General features: G+C 37.7%; 1 protein-coding gene across 1 annotated transcript; it reads right to left on the bottom strand.

Annotated features, from left to right (window-relative positions):
• Positions 1-297: 297 nt before the first annotated feature.
• Positions 298-10,911, bottom strand: LOC104103221 (coatomer subunit gamma). Its single transcript, XM_009611112.4, has 18 exons — positions 10,702-10,911; positions 8,141-8,238; positions 7,893-7,943; positions 6,728-6,841; positions 6,436-6,636; positions 6,241-6,342; positions 5,125-5,232; positions 4,764-4,997; positions 3,909-4,159; positions 3,582-3,753; positions 3,263-3,418; positions 3,126-3,176; positions 2,307-2,447; positions 2,029-2,226; positions 1,811-1,942; positions 1,507-1,680; positions 863-1,102; positions 298-696 (listed from the first exon to the last, which is right to left on the bottom strand). Exons 1-18 carry the CDS (start codon positions 10,745-10,747, stop codon positions 502-504), a joined length of 2,664 nt encoding a protein of 887 aa, XP_009609407.1. The 5' UTR covers positions 10,748-10,911; the 3' UTR covers positions 298-501.
• Between the last annotated feature and the right edge of the window lie 3,909 nt (positions 10,912-14,820).

The following is a 14,820-nucleotide window of genomic DNA, read 5'->3' as shown; positions in this document are numbered from 1 at the left end:
TGCATAAAAGTTAAAGTCCTTTTCAAAATAGTCCTTGCTTTTCGTTACCGGTTTTCTAGAGTGTGTATTGATTATCACATCCATTAATCTGATGAATATTCACACAACTTTAGTAATAAGGCCTTTAACCCCTCCCTACACTAAAAACAATAAGGTAGTAAGTTTAAACATTGTGCCAACTGGAACCCAATTCAGCGTAATTTGAGGATATTAATTTTACCACAAAGTAAAGAGTGAATATCAAAATTTAGGAGTACAAATGTGCTGAATGCCAAGTTTCAGGCTTGGGAAAACTGCTTTAGAAATCACTTTAAATATATACGAGGCAAAAAATATACCGGTTAGAGTTGGATAAACTACAATAATCAACTCCGACTAGTCATATAAATGAATGAATTCCAATAACTCGTCAAAGAGTATCTCGCAGAGCCAATCGACTTTGTCAAATCCCACCACAGTATCACCTTAACAACTAGTATCTCTCGGTCGATGTAAAGAAACCTAGCCGCTTGCAATAACTTCATGAATTGCATCACTTACAGATATATCTTCTGACCTAACAGCCAGCTTCATTGCAACCTCCTTTGCCCCATCCAATCCAAATGATAACCGAACAAGTACCTTTACGCTGCCAATGTATACACCAGATAATAAACATGTGTGCGATCTTGAGTTGCTTGGGACTACCTCAGTGCCCTGCAGAAACATCAGAAACTATTTCAGCTTCCAAAGAGAGAAAAATTATGCAGAATTGCCTGCAAATATTTGACTAAAATTACGTAAGTTACAGACGGTATTCAACAAAACAGTATCTCCTGCTCTTAAAAAGGAGTTTTAACAAAGAGTGTTGAATTTGATAAACCTCGCAAGGTTGCATGCCAAGAAGGTTGATGACTGCATTTACTGCTTCAGTCAGGCTTTCCCTTGGGCCAAGACCATATTCATCTACGCGTTCACAATCTGGTCCCAAGCTCTCCCATGCATTCCTAAAATTGGAGACTCCCAATTTCAGCATGTAATCTGCAGCGACAACCTCCAGGTCTTCTAGTTGGTATTCATCTTCAACACCATCATCTTCAGCCTCACCAGTGGTTGGATCAACCTGGTGGATCGTCAAATTAATTAACATTACACCTTTGCATATAACCAAGATTACGAATAAATATGAGCAGTATACAATCCAACATTTCATTTTAAATCAAAACTAAGACAATCTTGGGAAGCAGTAATATGCAGAGGAGATAAAATGCTAAATCGGCAAGGTTTCGAGGATACATGAAAAACATTGAAACCATGTCCCATGTCTAATAAAGGTCTCAACAAATAACCACAGCTCAAAGGATATCCAAAATAATGCCAGATATGTTATATACAGATAATAAAGACACTATGTACTTTATGTACAAGTATCATAACCCTGAAAAGTAAATCATTAGTTGTCTCCTAAGTTATACATAGATTCCATAACAAAATTTTTGAAGGTAATAGTTCTCATGAGCAGTATACCTCTTTAACAATGAAACTTAGTGTGTTCGAGAATTTCCCAACAGCAGGGACTCCTTCAGGTTTCTCAAAAGCCACAAATGTCTGCCCTGGAGTATCATATGGAAGAGACTTGAGAGGTTTGGATGCTATTTCAGAAAATTCCTCAGCTTCGGACGGATCCACAATAACAGAGACCTGGCGGGGAAAACATTGTTTGGATGAATAAGTGGGCCAAACATCAAAATGCAAGAAACTCTTCAAAGAATCTTAGAATAATAAGCAGATCACTTCAAAATGCAAGAATTTCCTTGCAAAAAATCATTACATTTTCCAACAATTGCCCAGGAATGGTATTGGTGCAGTTGTACCGGAACACTAGATGACTATCAAAAATGTGCTTCACGACATTAACCGCATACTCTGTTTCAGCTTCTGTGAGCTCCACAGGCACCGATGACTGAAACACAAGACAAAGAAAATTACTCACTGAGACAGCTGAGAAAGACGTTAGAAAATAAACGACAAGAAAAAACAATGAAGAACCTTGAAAAGCTTCCCATAGCTAGCGAATTCTGGGATAGAGGATAGTAATCTTTCATATGAATCAACAATAGAGGTGGGGCCGACAGGTGGAGCACCCAAACCAGTTGGCTTTTTACCCGATGCTTTCTTCTCTGCCAAAGGCTGAGATTTAACTTCCTTGGGAACAGAAAAAATATCAAACGCCTCCTCTGATGGCTCCTGCAGCCGTTTAAGCAAAATAATCAGATAACCAATAATAAAAGAACCAGAGGACAAGAAAATTAAGAGAAGATACACACATAGTTCTTTAAACTTGTCTCCAGATTACTTAGAGGGACACCGAGTGACCCGAATAGGAACTCTTTCACTTCATCATCAGTTTCAACAACTGCACCATCACCTCCAAGGGTATTCAAGTACAGTGTTGCCCTATCGCGAACCTGCCAAAAGATTACCACTCACAAGCTTAAAGGAATAACAATAATAGTAGAAATTTTCTTTTCGTTTACCAGCAATATTAACACATAAGAAATGGGTAGAGCCCAAAATGAAGAAAACCATGATGATGATGATGGTGGTGGAAGCTTTAAAGCTCTACACATGACGTAACATCACATTTCCGACAAGAGCCTTTGCGCATATAATAGTTCAATTTAAATGCAGTTACTTCTTATATTAGATATGAAGCTGCCATACTATGAGAGATAAACAGCATGCTTTGATACCACACTCAAAACCCATACCCCCAGCAACATGGAAAATACACCCAATTACACATTTGAATCAAAAAAAAGAAAAAACAATTTCCAAGGGAAACATTAATGGGATGGGAGGGCCAGGAGGAACTTAATAGGAAGGATAGAGACTTTATACATGTTTAGTTAGGAAAGGACATTGTTTATAATTAAAAGTGAAATACTTTGCAATCTGAATGGCATCTTGAACAAGGAAACAAGAAAAAGATAGCAAATAATTTCTCATATGTGATGCAAGAAGTTTCACAAATCAAAGATATGTTCTCACAACTATCATGAAAAAGAAAAAGGACAAAGGAGAATCATCAATAATATAAACAAAATCATTAAAAAAACTAAAATATGTAAAACATCATGACTAACCTCATCATCACTGTCGAATAGGCAACGTTTCAATAGCACAAATATACGGGGCTGCAGCATATTAGAGCACACGTTTTATCAAGAGTAAAAATGCGGCATTCGTTCATGACACAAAGAAAAACAGAGAGCAAGCCTACCTTCAATGAATCAACCAAGGCACCAAACTTGGCTAAGGTGCTCACTGCACTGGCCCGAACTGTTGCATTCTCAAGTATAACTCTATTGTATATATATCGTATGTACTTACTGGGGTCTGATGTCTTAGGTCCTTCATTTCCAATAAAATGTAGTATCTATAGATACATAAAAGGAGATAAATAAATAAATAAATAGATCATCTCATAAGCTGAGAGAGAGAGAGAGAGAGAGAGAGAGAGAGAGAAAAGGTTCAGCAAAACAATTTAGATTAACAAGAAAACCATGAACAATGGAGATTGAATAGAGAAGCCAAATAACCTGAGTAGAAAGGTATGTAAATTCACAGTCCTCAATAAATTCACACAAGTGAAGCAGCCCACTTTCTTTAGCATCTGGAATGTCTCTGATCAGGATCACAATTGAGTCAACAATAGCCTTTTTGTACTCAAATCCTCCTTCTTCCCTCAAAATATTGCTTAAGAAATTCATCCTACAAATATGAAAGAATTAGCAAATATCCTCCAGAAGTTAAACAAAAAAAATATTACATTTGTTTTGGAGGCTTTTCTTGGCGGATCTATGAAACCAAAAAAGTTCATGTAGGAGTATTTATATGCACTTCCTTAAAAGTCCATGATTACTCACAAAGATCTGTACTTCAGGGGAAACTTCAAACACAATGATCTAATGGCTTCCACCACAACAATCTTGAACTCATCAGCAATGTCAGACATAAAATTAGTTATCTGCTTCATCAAACGATCAACACTTGATTCATTGCCGGTTTTAAGCAGAGTCGTTATGGCAAGAGTTGCTATGCTCCTATTCTGATCAGAAATCAAGCTCTCCATATCTATGTTGCAGTTTGTCACAGCCAAAGGATGTGTCATTGCCACCTGCACACAGTTCAAATTCCTAATCCTTCTGCTTCAATTACAGAAAGCACAAAAAGGGTTTAAACTATTATAGAATCAGATAGGAGAAAACAAGCATTTCTATTTTCTTGCACAAAGTATTACTCCCTCCATCCAATGATGGTGCTTGACTGGACACGGAGTTTGAAAAGTTAATTTGACTTATGTAGTATATTAAGAGTACTGGAAAAAAGTATTGAAGTAACAACTGAAAAGTTAGTCTGATGGATAAACAATAAGTAAAGAATTTGAAGTCTTAAAAGTCGTATAGAATAATATTATTAGTAGAATAGTGCCAAATGTCTCAAAATAGAGAAGGTGCTATATTAAAATTGGGATTAAGAGGGATGAGGGGCCAACCACTTGGTCCCACTTTCAGTCGCATACAAACACATTAATCTTTCATTGTCAAAGGGGAATTCTGGTATTTGTACAGATAAACACACTGAGTTATCCCAAAAGGAAAAACATGGGTTAGTTTGTATCATTCATTGGCATCATTACTTAACCAAAACACAATTACCGCATGACCAACTTAACCATTCACAATAGAGCTTGAAGACCAATGAAAGTATAGACGAATCACCTTATTCAAGGTGCGAACAGCAGCAAACCTAAGAACTGGCTTGGAAGAGCTTAAAAAGAGCTGTAGAACAGTGATTGCAGGAGTTAATTCCCGACTAGTCACACCACTAAGCTCTGTGATTGCCCTGGCAGCTTCAAAAATAACCATTTCTGCTTTGTGACGTAGGCAACCCTCTAGATAGTCATAGAATGGCCTATCCCCTGTTTGATTACTCATGGTAGCCTCTCTTATAACCTGAATAGATATGAAATCCCAATTCTTAGTTAACAAACCCAGAATCAGAATCTCGTACTATAATAGAAGTCCAATCAAGTTATGATGTTAAATCTCAAAAATTAGAAATGAAAGAAAAAGAAGGCACCTGACTAGTATAACGAATCAAGAGGCATTGAGCTAGAGGCGAGCGAACAGTTCCTCTTGTCAAACTGGTAACAAGCTTGCTCACAGCTAAACGGTCATTTTGCCTTATCTGTATATTTTGAAGTAAAACATACCAGTGCATGCAAAATGTTACTTATTCAGGATCCTTTTGGAGAAATGACGTGGGATACCACAATATCTAACAACTTATTGTAAGAACTAAACTGAGCAGATGAAAAGAAACATTATTTCTGAAATGCAACGAGATTCTACCGCTAACAGTCAAAAAGGAGAGAGGGAGGGGGGGGGTTGTAAGAGATTAGAGAGGATCCGAGCACCATGTTATGAGCTCTTAAAGAATATGGTGAATCACCTTTCTTTATAATTTGTTTTCAGTTGCAACCGGCTAAAATCCTGCTCTCCCCCCCCCCCCCCCCACACACACACATATATATATATATATATTTATTTATTTATTTTTACGTATTTTCCCTATATATATATATATTGGGAAAATACGTAAAAAAAAACCTAAACTATACTCGTTTTGCTAGTTTCATACTTAAATATGTGATGTTCACAGTATCCCCCCCCCCCGGAGAGTGGCTTCACTCTCCTTGTGGCATATGAGAGCCAAAAATTAGCCAACAAACAATGTGTAATTGAAGAATAAAAATGAACTCAAGAAAATCGAATAAGAAAAAAAGAGAGCAAAATAATTAAAAAATAATAATAAAAAATCAGTAATAATTAATTAATAAGAGAGAATCATAAAAATTTCACGTGGCTATTGTTTGTTGGCTAATTTTTGGCTCTCATATGCCACAAGGAGAGTGAAGCCACTCTCCATACTACTTGGCACACTGGGAGGTATTAAATAGGAAATATTAAAGTTTAGGGGTAACTGTGAACGCCCCATACTTTAAGTATGAAAGTAACAAACAGGTATGTTTTAGGGGGTTTTAATGTATTTTCCCATATATATTTGAGGACTAACTCTTTTTTTATAATTCGCACACAAGAATTTAGTAATCACATGAAAAGAAGGGATTGATGATAATAGACCAAATTCTCGAAAAGATTAGCAAATTACTTGATTAACCATGAGTACTCATACCTGGTGCAGCAGCGCCAGTGCATGGAATTGAATGAGTGCTGCCCTTGACTGAATAGCTTCTTGGACCTCATTGCTCCATCTTTTCACAATCTCCGGATTTGTCTGTGGAAAGTCATAAACAAAGAAGGTTTTCAAGAAAGCTACCACCAAACAAGCAACCAAAGGAAAGAGGATTCTTCAAAATTCTGGGAGTACCTGAAGCAAATGGATTCCACTAACAAGGGCAGCACTTGCAACAACAGGGTTTTTGTCAACAATGGCTTGTTTCAAGTATCTCTCAATTTGTGTGAGAAGAGTCCCATCTGTGATTCGGCAGAGGACTCGAATAGCATTTGCACGATACATATCTGTTCTGCTATTCATGTCCTTCATAAGAGAGCTAGTAACGATGATCACCTTTTGGAGCAAAAAGAAATGAAAAGTTATTTTCATCCACAGAATAAGTAGAAATTTACAAATCAACACGGGAGATCAACTAGGATCTTACCTCATCGGCTGAGGGAGAAAGCTCTTTTATCATCAAGTATACCATTCTCCTTAGACCAAGATCCTTTGATTGAAAGAGTTTTGTGACAGCAAAGAACACTTCTGTAGCTTCAACCTACAAATTAAAACAAACTAAGGAAATGAGCTCTCATGATGAAAAAGAGACAATGTACTCAAAGTGACACAAAGACCTTGTACAAGGACAAGAATAATTTGGTGGTTTTTTTACCAAAAAAGCAGCAAGAAAAGAAGCTTTATGAAAAGAGACATAGGAGCTAATTCGTACGTGGGATTAAGGTCCAGGCAAATTAGTCAGATCTCGTCCCACGTTTGAATTACCTCCCAGAATTAAACTTACTTTTAAAATGAGGTAATACCCGATCCTTCAAGAGAGATCATGGTCAGGAATATCTTGAATAAGGAATGATATTATGTCCCTCACATTTTATAATAAGTAAGGAAGCTTTGTTCCATTCTCTTCTTCTCAACCCCTACCTCCAAACAAGGCAATCATCTCTTCTCTCAAATCTCCTCCTTTTTTACTATCCCTCTGGCAACAAACATCTCCTTTAGCACGTCAGTTTGTCTCCCATCTTATGCACAATTGTCTTCGCCTCTTCTATTGCACCTCGTTTATCGTGAGCTTATTCCTCATTACCTCTTCCGCCTCCCCCCTGTCCAACAATTTGATAGGTTTCCTATTCTAGTAGAAATATGTAGATGATATACCGGAAGCGGGTAAAGGGGGGGGGGGGGGGGACCCCGAACATAAGTAGGTGTACCTGCAATGCAACTGGTACCTGATCGGGGCAGAGAGGCTTATTTCAAGCGAGGCCCTCACAACAAGAAGAATAACTAGTTATTTAAAAGTAAAGGCTCTTTTCCTGTTTTATGAATTCTACAGCTCTCTACTTAGCCACACCTCTTCTATTGATTTTTCTTTCATTCAATCATTAATTCTTTGATAGCTTAAACTATCTAGAAACTTGCTTTGGTGACTTAATTCTCATAAAAAAAAGGTGGTCTAGCATGAGCTGTGATGTCACATACTTCTTTTTCTTTCTGCTTACTAATAACAATTTAATGTACAATTTATCAAAAGAAAATAATTGAGAAAAAGAGAATAGATGCTTCACTGCAAAAACAGAACTAGCTTAGAAACTAACCTTTGTAAACGTCTCACCCTGATTCAGAAGATACAGAAGCTTTGTAATGACCTGGAAAACCCCGAAAATAAAGGAAGCGCTAACAAGTTAGTCTAAGTAAATTAACATGACATAAAATCTACAAGAGTTATAATTTGCATGGCAGAATCCGAAAACAAAGATAACAATAGAACAGACATGACATAAAATCTACAAGAGTTATAATTTGCACGGCAGAATCAGAAATCAAAGATAACAATAGAACAGACCTGTGAGCACCTGCGTGCATCCAATTGCGGATCATTGAAAACCCTAGCTTCCTGAAGCACAGCCCCCTTCTCAATCCCCATAAACGGAGAGTACTCCGCTGCATTATTATATAAATCCAATATGAAATGCCCTTTGACTACAAACAAAGTAAGTTCCTCCTACTAGCCAAATGACTACATCACATAGATCTAGCAAAAAGCACTATTCTGGAGAGTTTTGAAAATGACACATTAAATGAACCACAAACAGTTAGCTTCCCCAATGTTTTCACACTAAACCAACAAATGAGCAATTTCAACTCAATCAGCCAACTAAACCTCAATCCTGAATTAGTTGGATTCTACTATATTAATCATCTTTATCCACTCGGCTCTAGTGAGGTATATATCCATAAGCCAGTGAGTTTTAGAAGTAAAAAGCGCAAAAAGAAATAAGCAGTGTTATCGAAGGCGTGCTTAAAGCGCGCTTAAGCCCTGAAGCAAGGCTCAAAACGTGTTGAGCGCTTAGTCTCACTTAATGGATGCTTCAGTGCTTTCATCAAGCCTCTAAGGCATACTTTTCCTTGCCAGTGAGCATAATCCTGAAGAGGCGACACTAAACAATTGATATTTCACTTTATCGCAAATTTTCTTCAATTTCTTTGTCCATATATTTGGTATTCATGCTTATAGATATTAGTCTTGGACTACACATACATATTTGTAGTTTTCTCCATTAGCGCCTTTCTTCATTAAAGCCCACGCTTTATTTGCGCTTTGCGCTTAAAGTCCCAACAGACCTTAGAGTTTTTTTTACGCTTTTCGCCTTTGATAACACTGGAAATAGGGTCTATGAAGCTTTAAGCGAAAAGCAAAAAGTAAAGCACGCTGCACGTTTCTTTGAAGTGAAGCACACAATTTACAGAAAATTAAAAGCACCAAACAAATACTCCCCCCATTTCAATTTATGTAGCATAGTTTGACTAGGCACGTATTTTAAGAAAGAAAGTAAGACTTATGAACCTTATGATTATAGGCATGCCATAATATTTGTGTTGCTATAAACCTTTTGAGACTCGTGGTCTTTTTTTTTTATGATAATCATGGTGTCCGGGTCAGCTTGTGCGCGCTTCGACTAATTCCACGGGATACTTGCTACCTCCCACCAGCAACAGGTACCGGGTAACTCTATCCATCAAGGCTTGGACTGATTGGAAGAAATCACCTAATTTTTTTGCCTCATCTGGGATTGGAACCTGAGACCGCATGGTTCACACCCACTTCATTGACTACTAGGCCAGACCCTTGGATGCTTTGAAACTTATAGTCTTAAACATGCCATACCATTAGTGTAGCTATAAAAGCTTGTCATTAAGATTAAAATAAGAAGTTTAAGCTAGATTGATTCCAAATTTAGAAAGTTGTCATTCTTTTTGGAACAAACTAAAAAAGAAAATGATGTCACATAGTCTAGAATGGGAGGAGTATGAATTATGGTACTATAATAATAAATTACAATAAAAATAATTAACTTCAGCATCCATTATACAATGATGCAGAGATCGGTCCAACTCCTCAAAGTTAAGATTTAAAGAACCGGCCTTTTTTATGTTTGGATCGTTGTGCGTATCGTTGTTTGAAGCGCATATTTCAATGAAGCACATGGCTATGAAGCAATAACCTTTCGCTTCGCAGCGACAAAGCGATTGGCTTCATCAACACTGTCCTATGCTCTTTTCAAGAATCAAATTAGGTCTGTTTCACTCAAATCTTAAATAAGTTAGATGAGTAGCTTTTCAACTCGTCAATCACTTAATTGTGCCTCAATCCCATATCAGTTCGCCTAAGCTATATGAACCACCGAATCCATTCCGTTGAATTTCTTTATACTAGGAACTTTTTTATGCTAAAAGTTATTCCGTCGATTCTTCTCAAAACAGCAACAACCGATCTCCACATGCCATTATTTACAAAATTTAGTGAGCAGTGCCAAATTTTCTACGGATTGCTTCTTTCAACTCGTTTACAATGGGCCTATGGTGCCAGTTCATTTGAATCTACACAGTTCGTTCCACTCTATTCAGGCATATCTAATTCCAATATTAAAAAACGTTCAATGCTGAATTCCAACTGATTTGCACGTTGAATCAACGATACACGATTATCAGAAAGAAAAAAGGTAAAAAGGCTAGTAACAGCAGCTGATTACTAACAGATCAACTATAATCAGACTCATTTTCATCCAGAAAACATAAAGTGAATGAAGCATTAAATCACAATGCAGATCTATAGGAAGCCTGCAAGGACATATACAGTCGTAAAAGAAGCGGATCAATTCGCATCAACCACCGAAAAATTCAAAGAAGATCAAACATAAACTTGCCGCCATATAAATGCTATCGCGGTGGAAACTTCAATCCATAAATCCTAACAGATTGACAGCAATAAGACTCAATATTCACTGGAACACATAATACTAAGAAGAAACTACAAAATGCAGATCTAAAAGCATCGTAAAACAGCAATACGTGAATTAATTATATGTTAAGACTGTAAAAACTTGAGAATTCAAAAATTCGTACCTTCGTCATCGCGATCGTCGTCTTTCTTCAGGAGAGGCTGAGCCATATTTTTACGAGAGGAATTGCAGAGAGATGTTGTGAGTATTCACCAAGGAAGGTGAAGGTGAGATTATTAGATTAATCTCTATAATGTACAGTCTCACTGTATTTATATGGTGAGTAGTGAAGTCGAAAATTTTGATCTCTGAAGCTCTCTCGGTGTGCGAGCGCCGAGGTGAGTTAGGAGACGGGTCAATTGGGTCTACTGTAACCAAAAGGGGGTCATTTCCACAAATAGCCACTTTAAAGTTTCTCTTTAACACATGACCACAAATTAAAATTGAGTGCAATTTTAACCATTTATAACCATAGATATTTTTTTTATAAATAATTAAAATTTAAAAATACCGACCAAAATTGGTCGGTAAACTGGACTGGTCAGGAAGCACACCGACCAAATTTGATCGGTAATGTTGAATTTCTGGGAATTCATGTACATTAACCGACCAACTTTAGTCGGTAATGTATAATTTAATTTTTTTTATTAGTAACCGACCAAGGTTGGTCGTTTTTCTGGGTTTAATTTTGGTAGAAAATACCTGTTTTGGTAGCTACACCACCTGTCAAATAAAAACAGCATACCAATACCCCAAATTCACATCTAATAACTACTAATTCACCACATACAACCCCCCTAATTCACCAAAAATCCAATAAAAATAACAATAACAACAACAACAACAACCAAACATCCAATTAATACTTTAATACTAACAAATTAAAGTTCAATTGAACATCACAATCCAAAACAAAGCAAAAACTAATTACAACAAGTTCAAAATTGTTCAATCTAATTCAAAGCTGGTTCTATTAGTCTAGTTCAAAGTATACCAAAGAATTGGTCAAGGGGTATTTTCTACAACATCATCATCGTCTGATGAACTTTCATCTACAAGACGATATAGAGAACGGTCTTGTGGAGGACGGGAAGAACGATCACGGGGAGGACGGAAGAACGATCACGAGGAGGATGGGAGGAACAATCACATGGAGGTCGACCTCTAGAGATGACTCACGAGACCGGGGTAACGGAAAAGCTCCAGTAGAAAGGAGAGTTTTGATCTCATCTTACATACCAAGGAATTGAGCATCTCTAAGCCTTTCTCTTTCCTTGGCCACTTCTAGCTCGGATGTAAGCTTTGTCACTGTCTCCCGCATAGCCGAGAGGCTGTCATGCCCCAACCTCGGGGAGCGCGACCGGCGCTCAACCGAGTGAACCCGGTCGAGCAAGCCTATTAGATGACTACTTCCCGACTCGTTTGTGATTAAAGAAGGCACGTTATCATTAGTTAAGCAGTGGAAGTATTATATATATATAACCTTACAAGTTGCCTTGCTTCATTTTCATTACATCATGGTTAAGTCTCCAAAATACATACAATTTACAAACTAGCGGAATAAGAGTTTTAGAAGAAATACAACATAATTCAACGACCCATTCCAATACCCCTACATAACCCACGTAAATGTCTACGGAGCATCTAAGGATACAAAAGACAGTTATGATAATGCCGGCAACAAGGCCCCGACTATACCTCAAAACGTGTAAGCATATAAACATAGATGTACTTCATGTCCCCTGGAAGAAAAGGGGGGCTCACCAAGGTCACTGAGAAGAGGATGCGCCGCTAGCTGCAATCGACACTGTCTGCTATGGAACCACCTACATCCATTCAAAGATGTAGCGCCCCCAGCAAAAGGGACGTTAGTACTGTCGAATAGTACTAGTATGTAAAGCCAAATACCAATCTTAATAGAATGAACAATGAAACGAAGTGAAAGCAGTCATGATAAACAATAATAACTTCAAACAAATACGAAAACATCAAGTAAGGATCACATAGTTTCCGGTTCAATTTTCCATCTTATTAGGTTGGTAATCTTAGTGCCATGTGCCACTATCCACAATGCCACCGTGTTCCAACACGGAGTCCGATCTCGACCCGACCGGCTAGGTCATCTCATTTGAGACATCATCCATATCTACAATTTCAATCAATCAATCCAGCATAATAACCATCATGTGTGCGGCATGGCGTCCGATCACGGCCCGATCGGCTAGGCCATCTCACCTGAGATATCATCCTTTCAATCGCTCATTGCGACCCACATTTCCTTCCCATCTTTCATTACATGGCATGAGTAGCCTCATTTATTAAGTCATTCTTGGCACTTTGTATATCTTATAATTCCAATTTCCCCTTCTTGTACATTCAAATAATATTTTCATCGCATCAATAAGGCCTAACACATAAGGCATTGCACACATAAGGGAAAAAGCTAGGGAAATCATAATCATACAGAGGCTTTTCATACAAATTAGCTTAGCAAACATTATTCGATTCTTGACATGAATTCTTAACCTTTATCGACACAGATTCCTCATTTCAAACACATTCTCAAATAGTATGACGCCGTGATAAACATTTAGAGCAATTATTGAACATGAATCTTCCAACACCATATATTAGGGCATCCAATTCTAGCATGATCAAGTTAGGAACTTACACCAAATACTCGAACACCGGAGGTTCGGTTCTAAGAAGAAGGGAGTTTAGCCATACATACATCAATTGAGCTTTCCTTAATTTCTACAACAAGTTCCGGAACCCTTAGCACCTTCAATCTATTTTAGGGATACAACAAGTTGAACCAAAAATTAGAAGGATGATCAAGATTATAGCTCATTTGAGCACTCTATCGACACCATGTGTTTATTGAGGTTTTATGGTTCTTTTCATGAAAGATTTTTACCAGCCTATTCCCCCATTATTTCCTATCTTTACTTAAAAATTCTCTAATTTTTGGCTTATAATTCCCCCACAGCTTCTAGGAACACATGCATGCAATGTAATTACCCTTATTCCCATGAATTATCCCCCTAATGGCCCATTATGGCTATATTGTGAAATTAAGAGTTGGGGTGATGAAGCCTTACCTCTTAGGACGAAGAATTAGATGCCTCACTTGAGTATCTTCAAAGATTTTAGCAAGGTTTGATGGGTTTTAGTGTGTAGGTTGATCTCTCTCTCTAAGAATTCCCTTTCTCACTCTTAGAACATCAGAAAAATGGCTCAAAATGGTGTATAATATGTGTTTTTATCGGAATAGGGTCAATTCTTAAAATAAGAAAATGGGTGCTCCGACACAGATCTACGGTCGCATATGCGACCGCATAATGGTTATGCGGCCCGCAAAGTGGCCGCAAAATAGCCCTCAGGGGCTTGAATTTTTTGCCCAGGTATGCGACCATTATGCGGTCCGCATACCTATTCTGCGGTCGCATAATGCACCGCAAAACTTCCCTTCACAAAAGCCCAAGACGATTATGCGACAAATATGCGGCCCGCAAAGCGATTATGCGATCGCATAATTGGCCGCATAACTGACCTCAAAATTGGCCAAATTTTCTGCCTCACTCTGCGGCCAATATGCGGTCTGTAGAGTGATTATGCGGCCGCATAATGGACCGCAGAAATGCATTCTTCTACAAATATTTTTCTTTAGGTCTGTAGCATACTGTTCAATCCAAAAAGTCCGAACGAAGAATTTCTACTATTATGACACATTAATCTAACTTGGCACTACGAAATTTCGGGTTTTTAGTTAAAATTTTTAAGGGGCCTTACATCCTCCCCCACTTAAGATTATTCATCCTCGAATGAGGATCAAGGTTCACTTAATAGCAGCTTATACAGCTTTAAGTTTTCACACCACATACCATCAGCCCCAAATTTGACTAACTTCCTAATTTTCTGAAAATTTTGCCAGAGTTTCTTTTGTAACATACCTATCCACCCGTCAGAGAGCCCCAAAAATACATCTTAACAACATATATATGATCAAATGACTCAACAGAACACAAACAACACCAAACGTGGCCTCATGAGGAACATATAACCAGAAAGGAATGTCTTTACATTAGCTGAACAAGTGATACAAAATTTATGGGAACAACTTCCTAGAACTATTACATGGCTATTCGAACAATTGAGGGTACTTCTTTTTCATTTCATCCTCGGCTTCCCAAGTAGCTTCTTCAACTTGCTGGTTTCGCCATAATACCTTCACGAAGGCAAT

The sequence above is a fragment of the Nicotiana tomentosiformis genome, chromosome 3 (assembly GCF_000390325.3).
Source record: "Nicotiana tomentosiformis chromosome 3, ASM39032v3, whole genome shotgun sequence".
Taxonomy (NCBI): domain Eukaryota; kingdom Viridiplantae; phylum Streptophyta; class Magnoliopsida; order Solanales; family Solanaceae; genus Nicotiana; species Nicotiana tomentosiformis.
Note: the sequence above shows the minus strand (reverse complement) of the source record. Positions and strands in the feature narration are given on the sequence as shown.

Coding starts and splice junctions, on each gene's coding strand:
- LOC104103221 (XM_009611112.4), bottom strand. CDS start 10,747: ATGGCTCAGCCTCTCCTGAAGAAAGACGACGATCGCGATGACGAAG. Junction 5,233..6,240: donor CACTGGCGCTGCTGCACCAG/GTATGAGTACTC, acceptor CAAAATATACAG/ATAAGGCAAAATGACCGTTT. Junction 3,177..3,262: donor CCTTGGTTGATTCATTGAAG/GTAGGCTTGCTC, acceptor AATATGCTGCAG/CCCCGTATATTTGTGCTATT.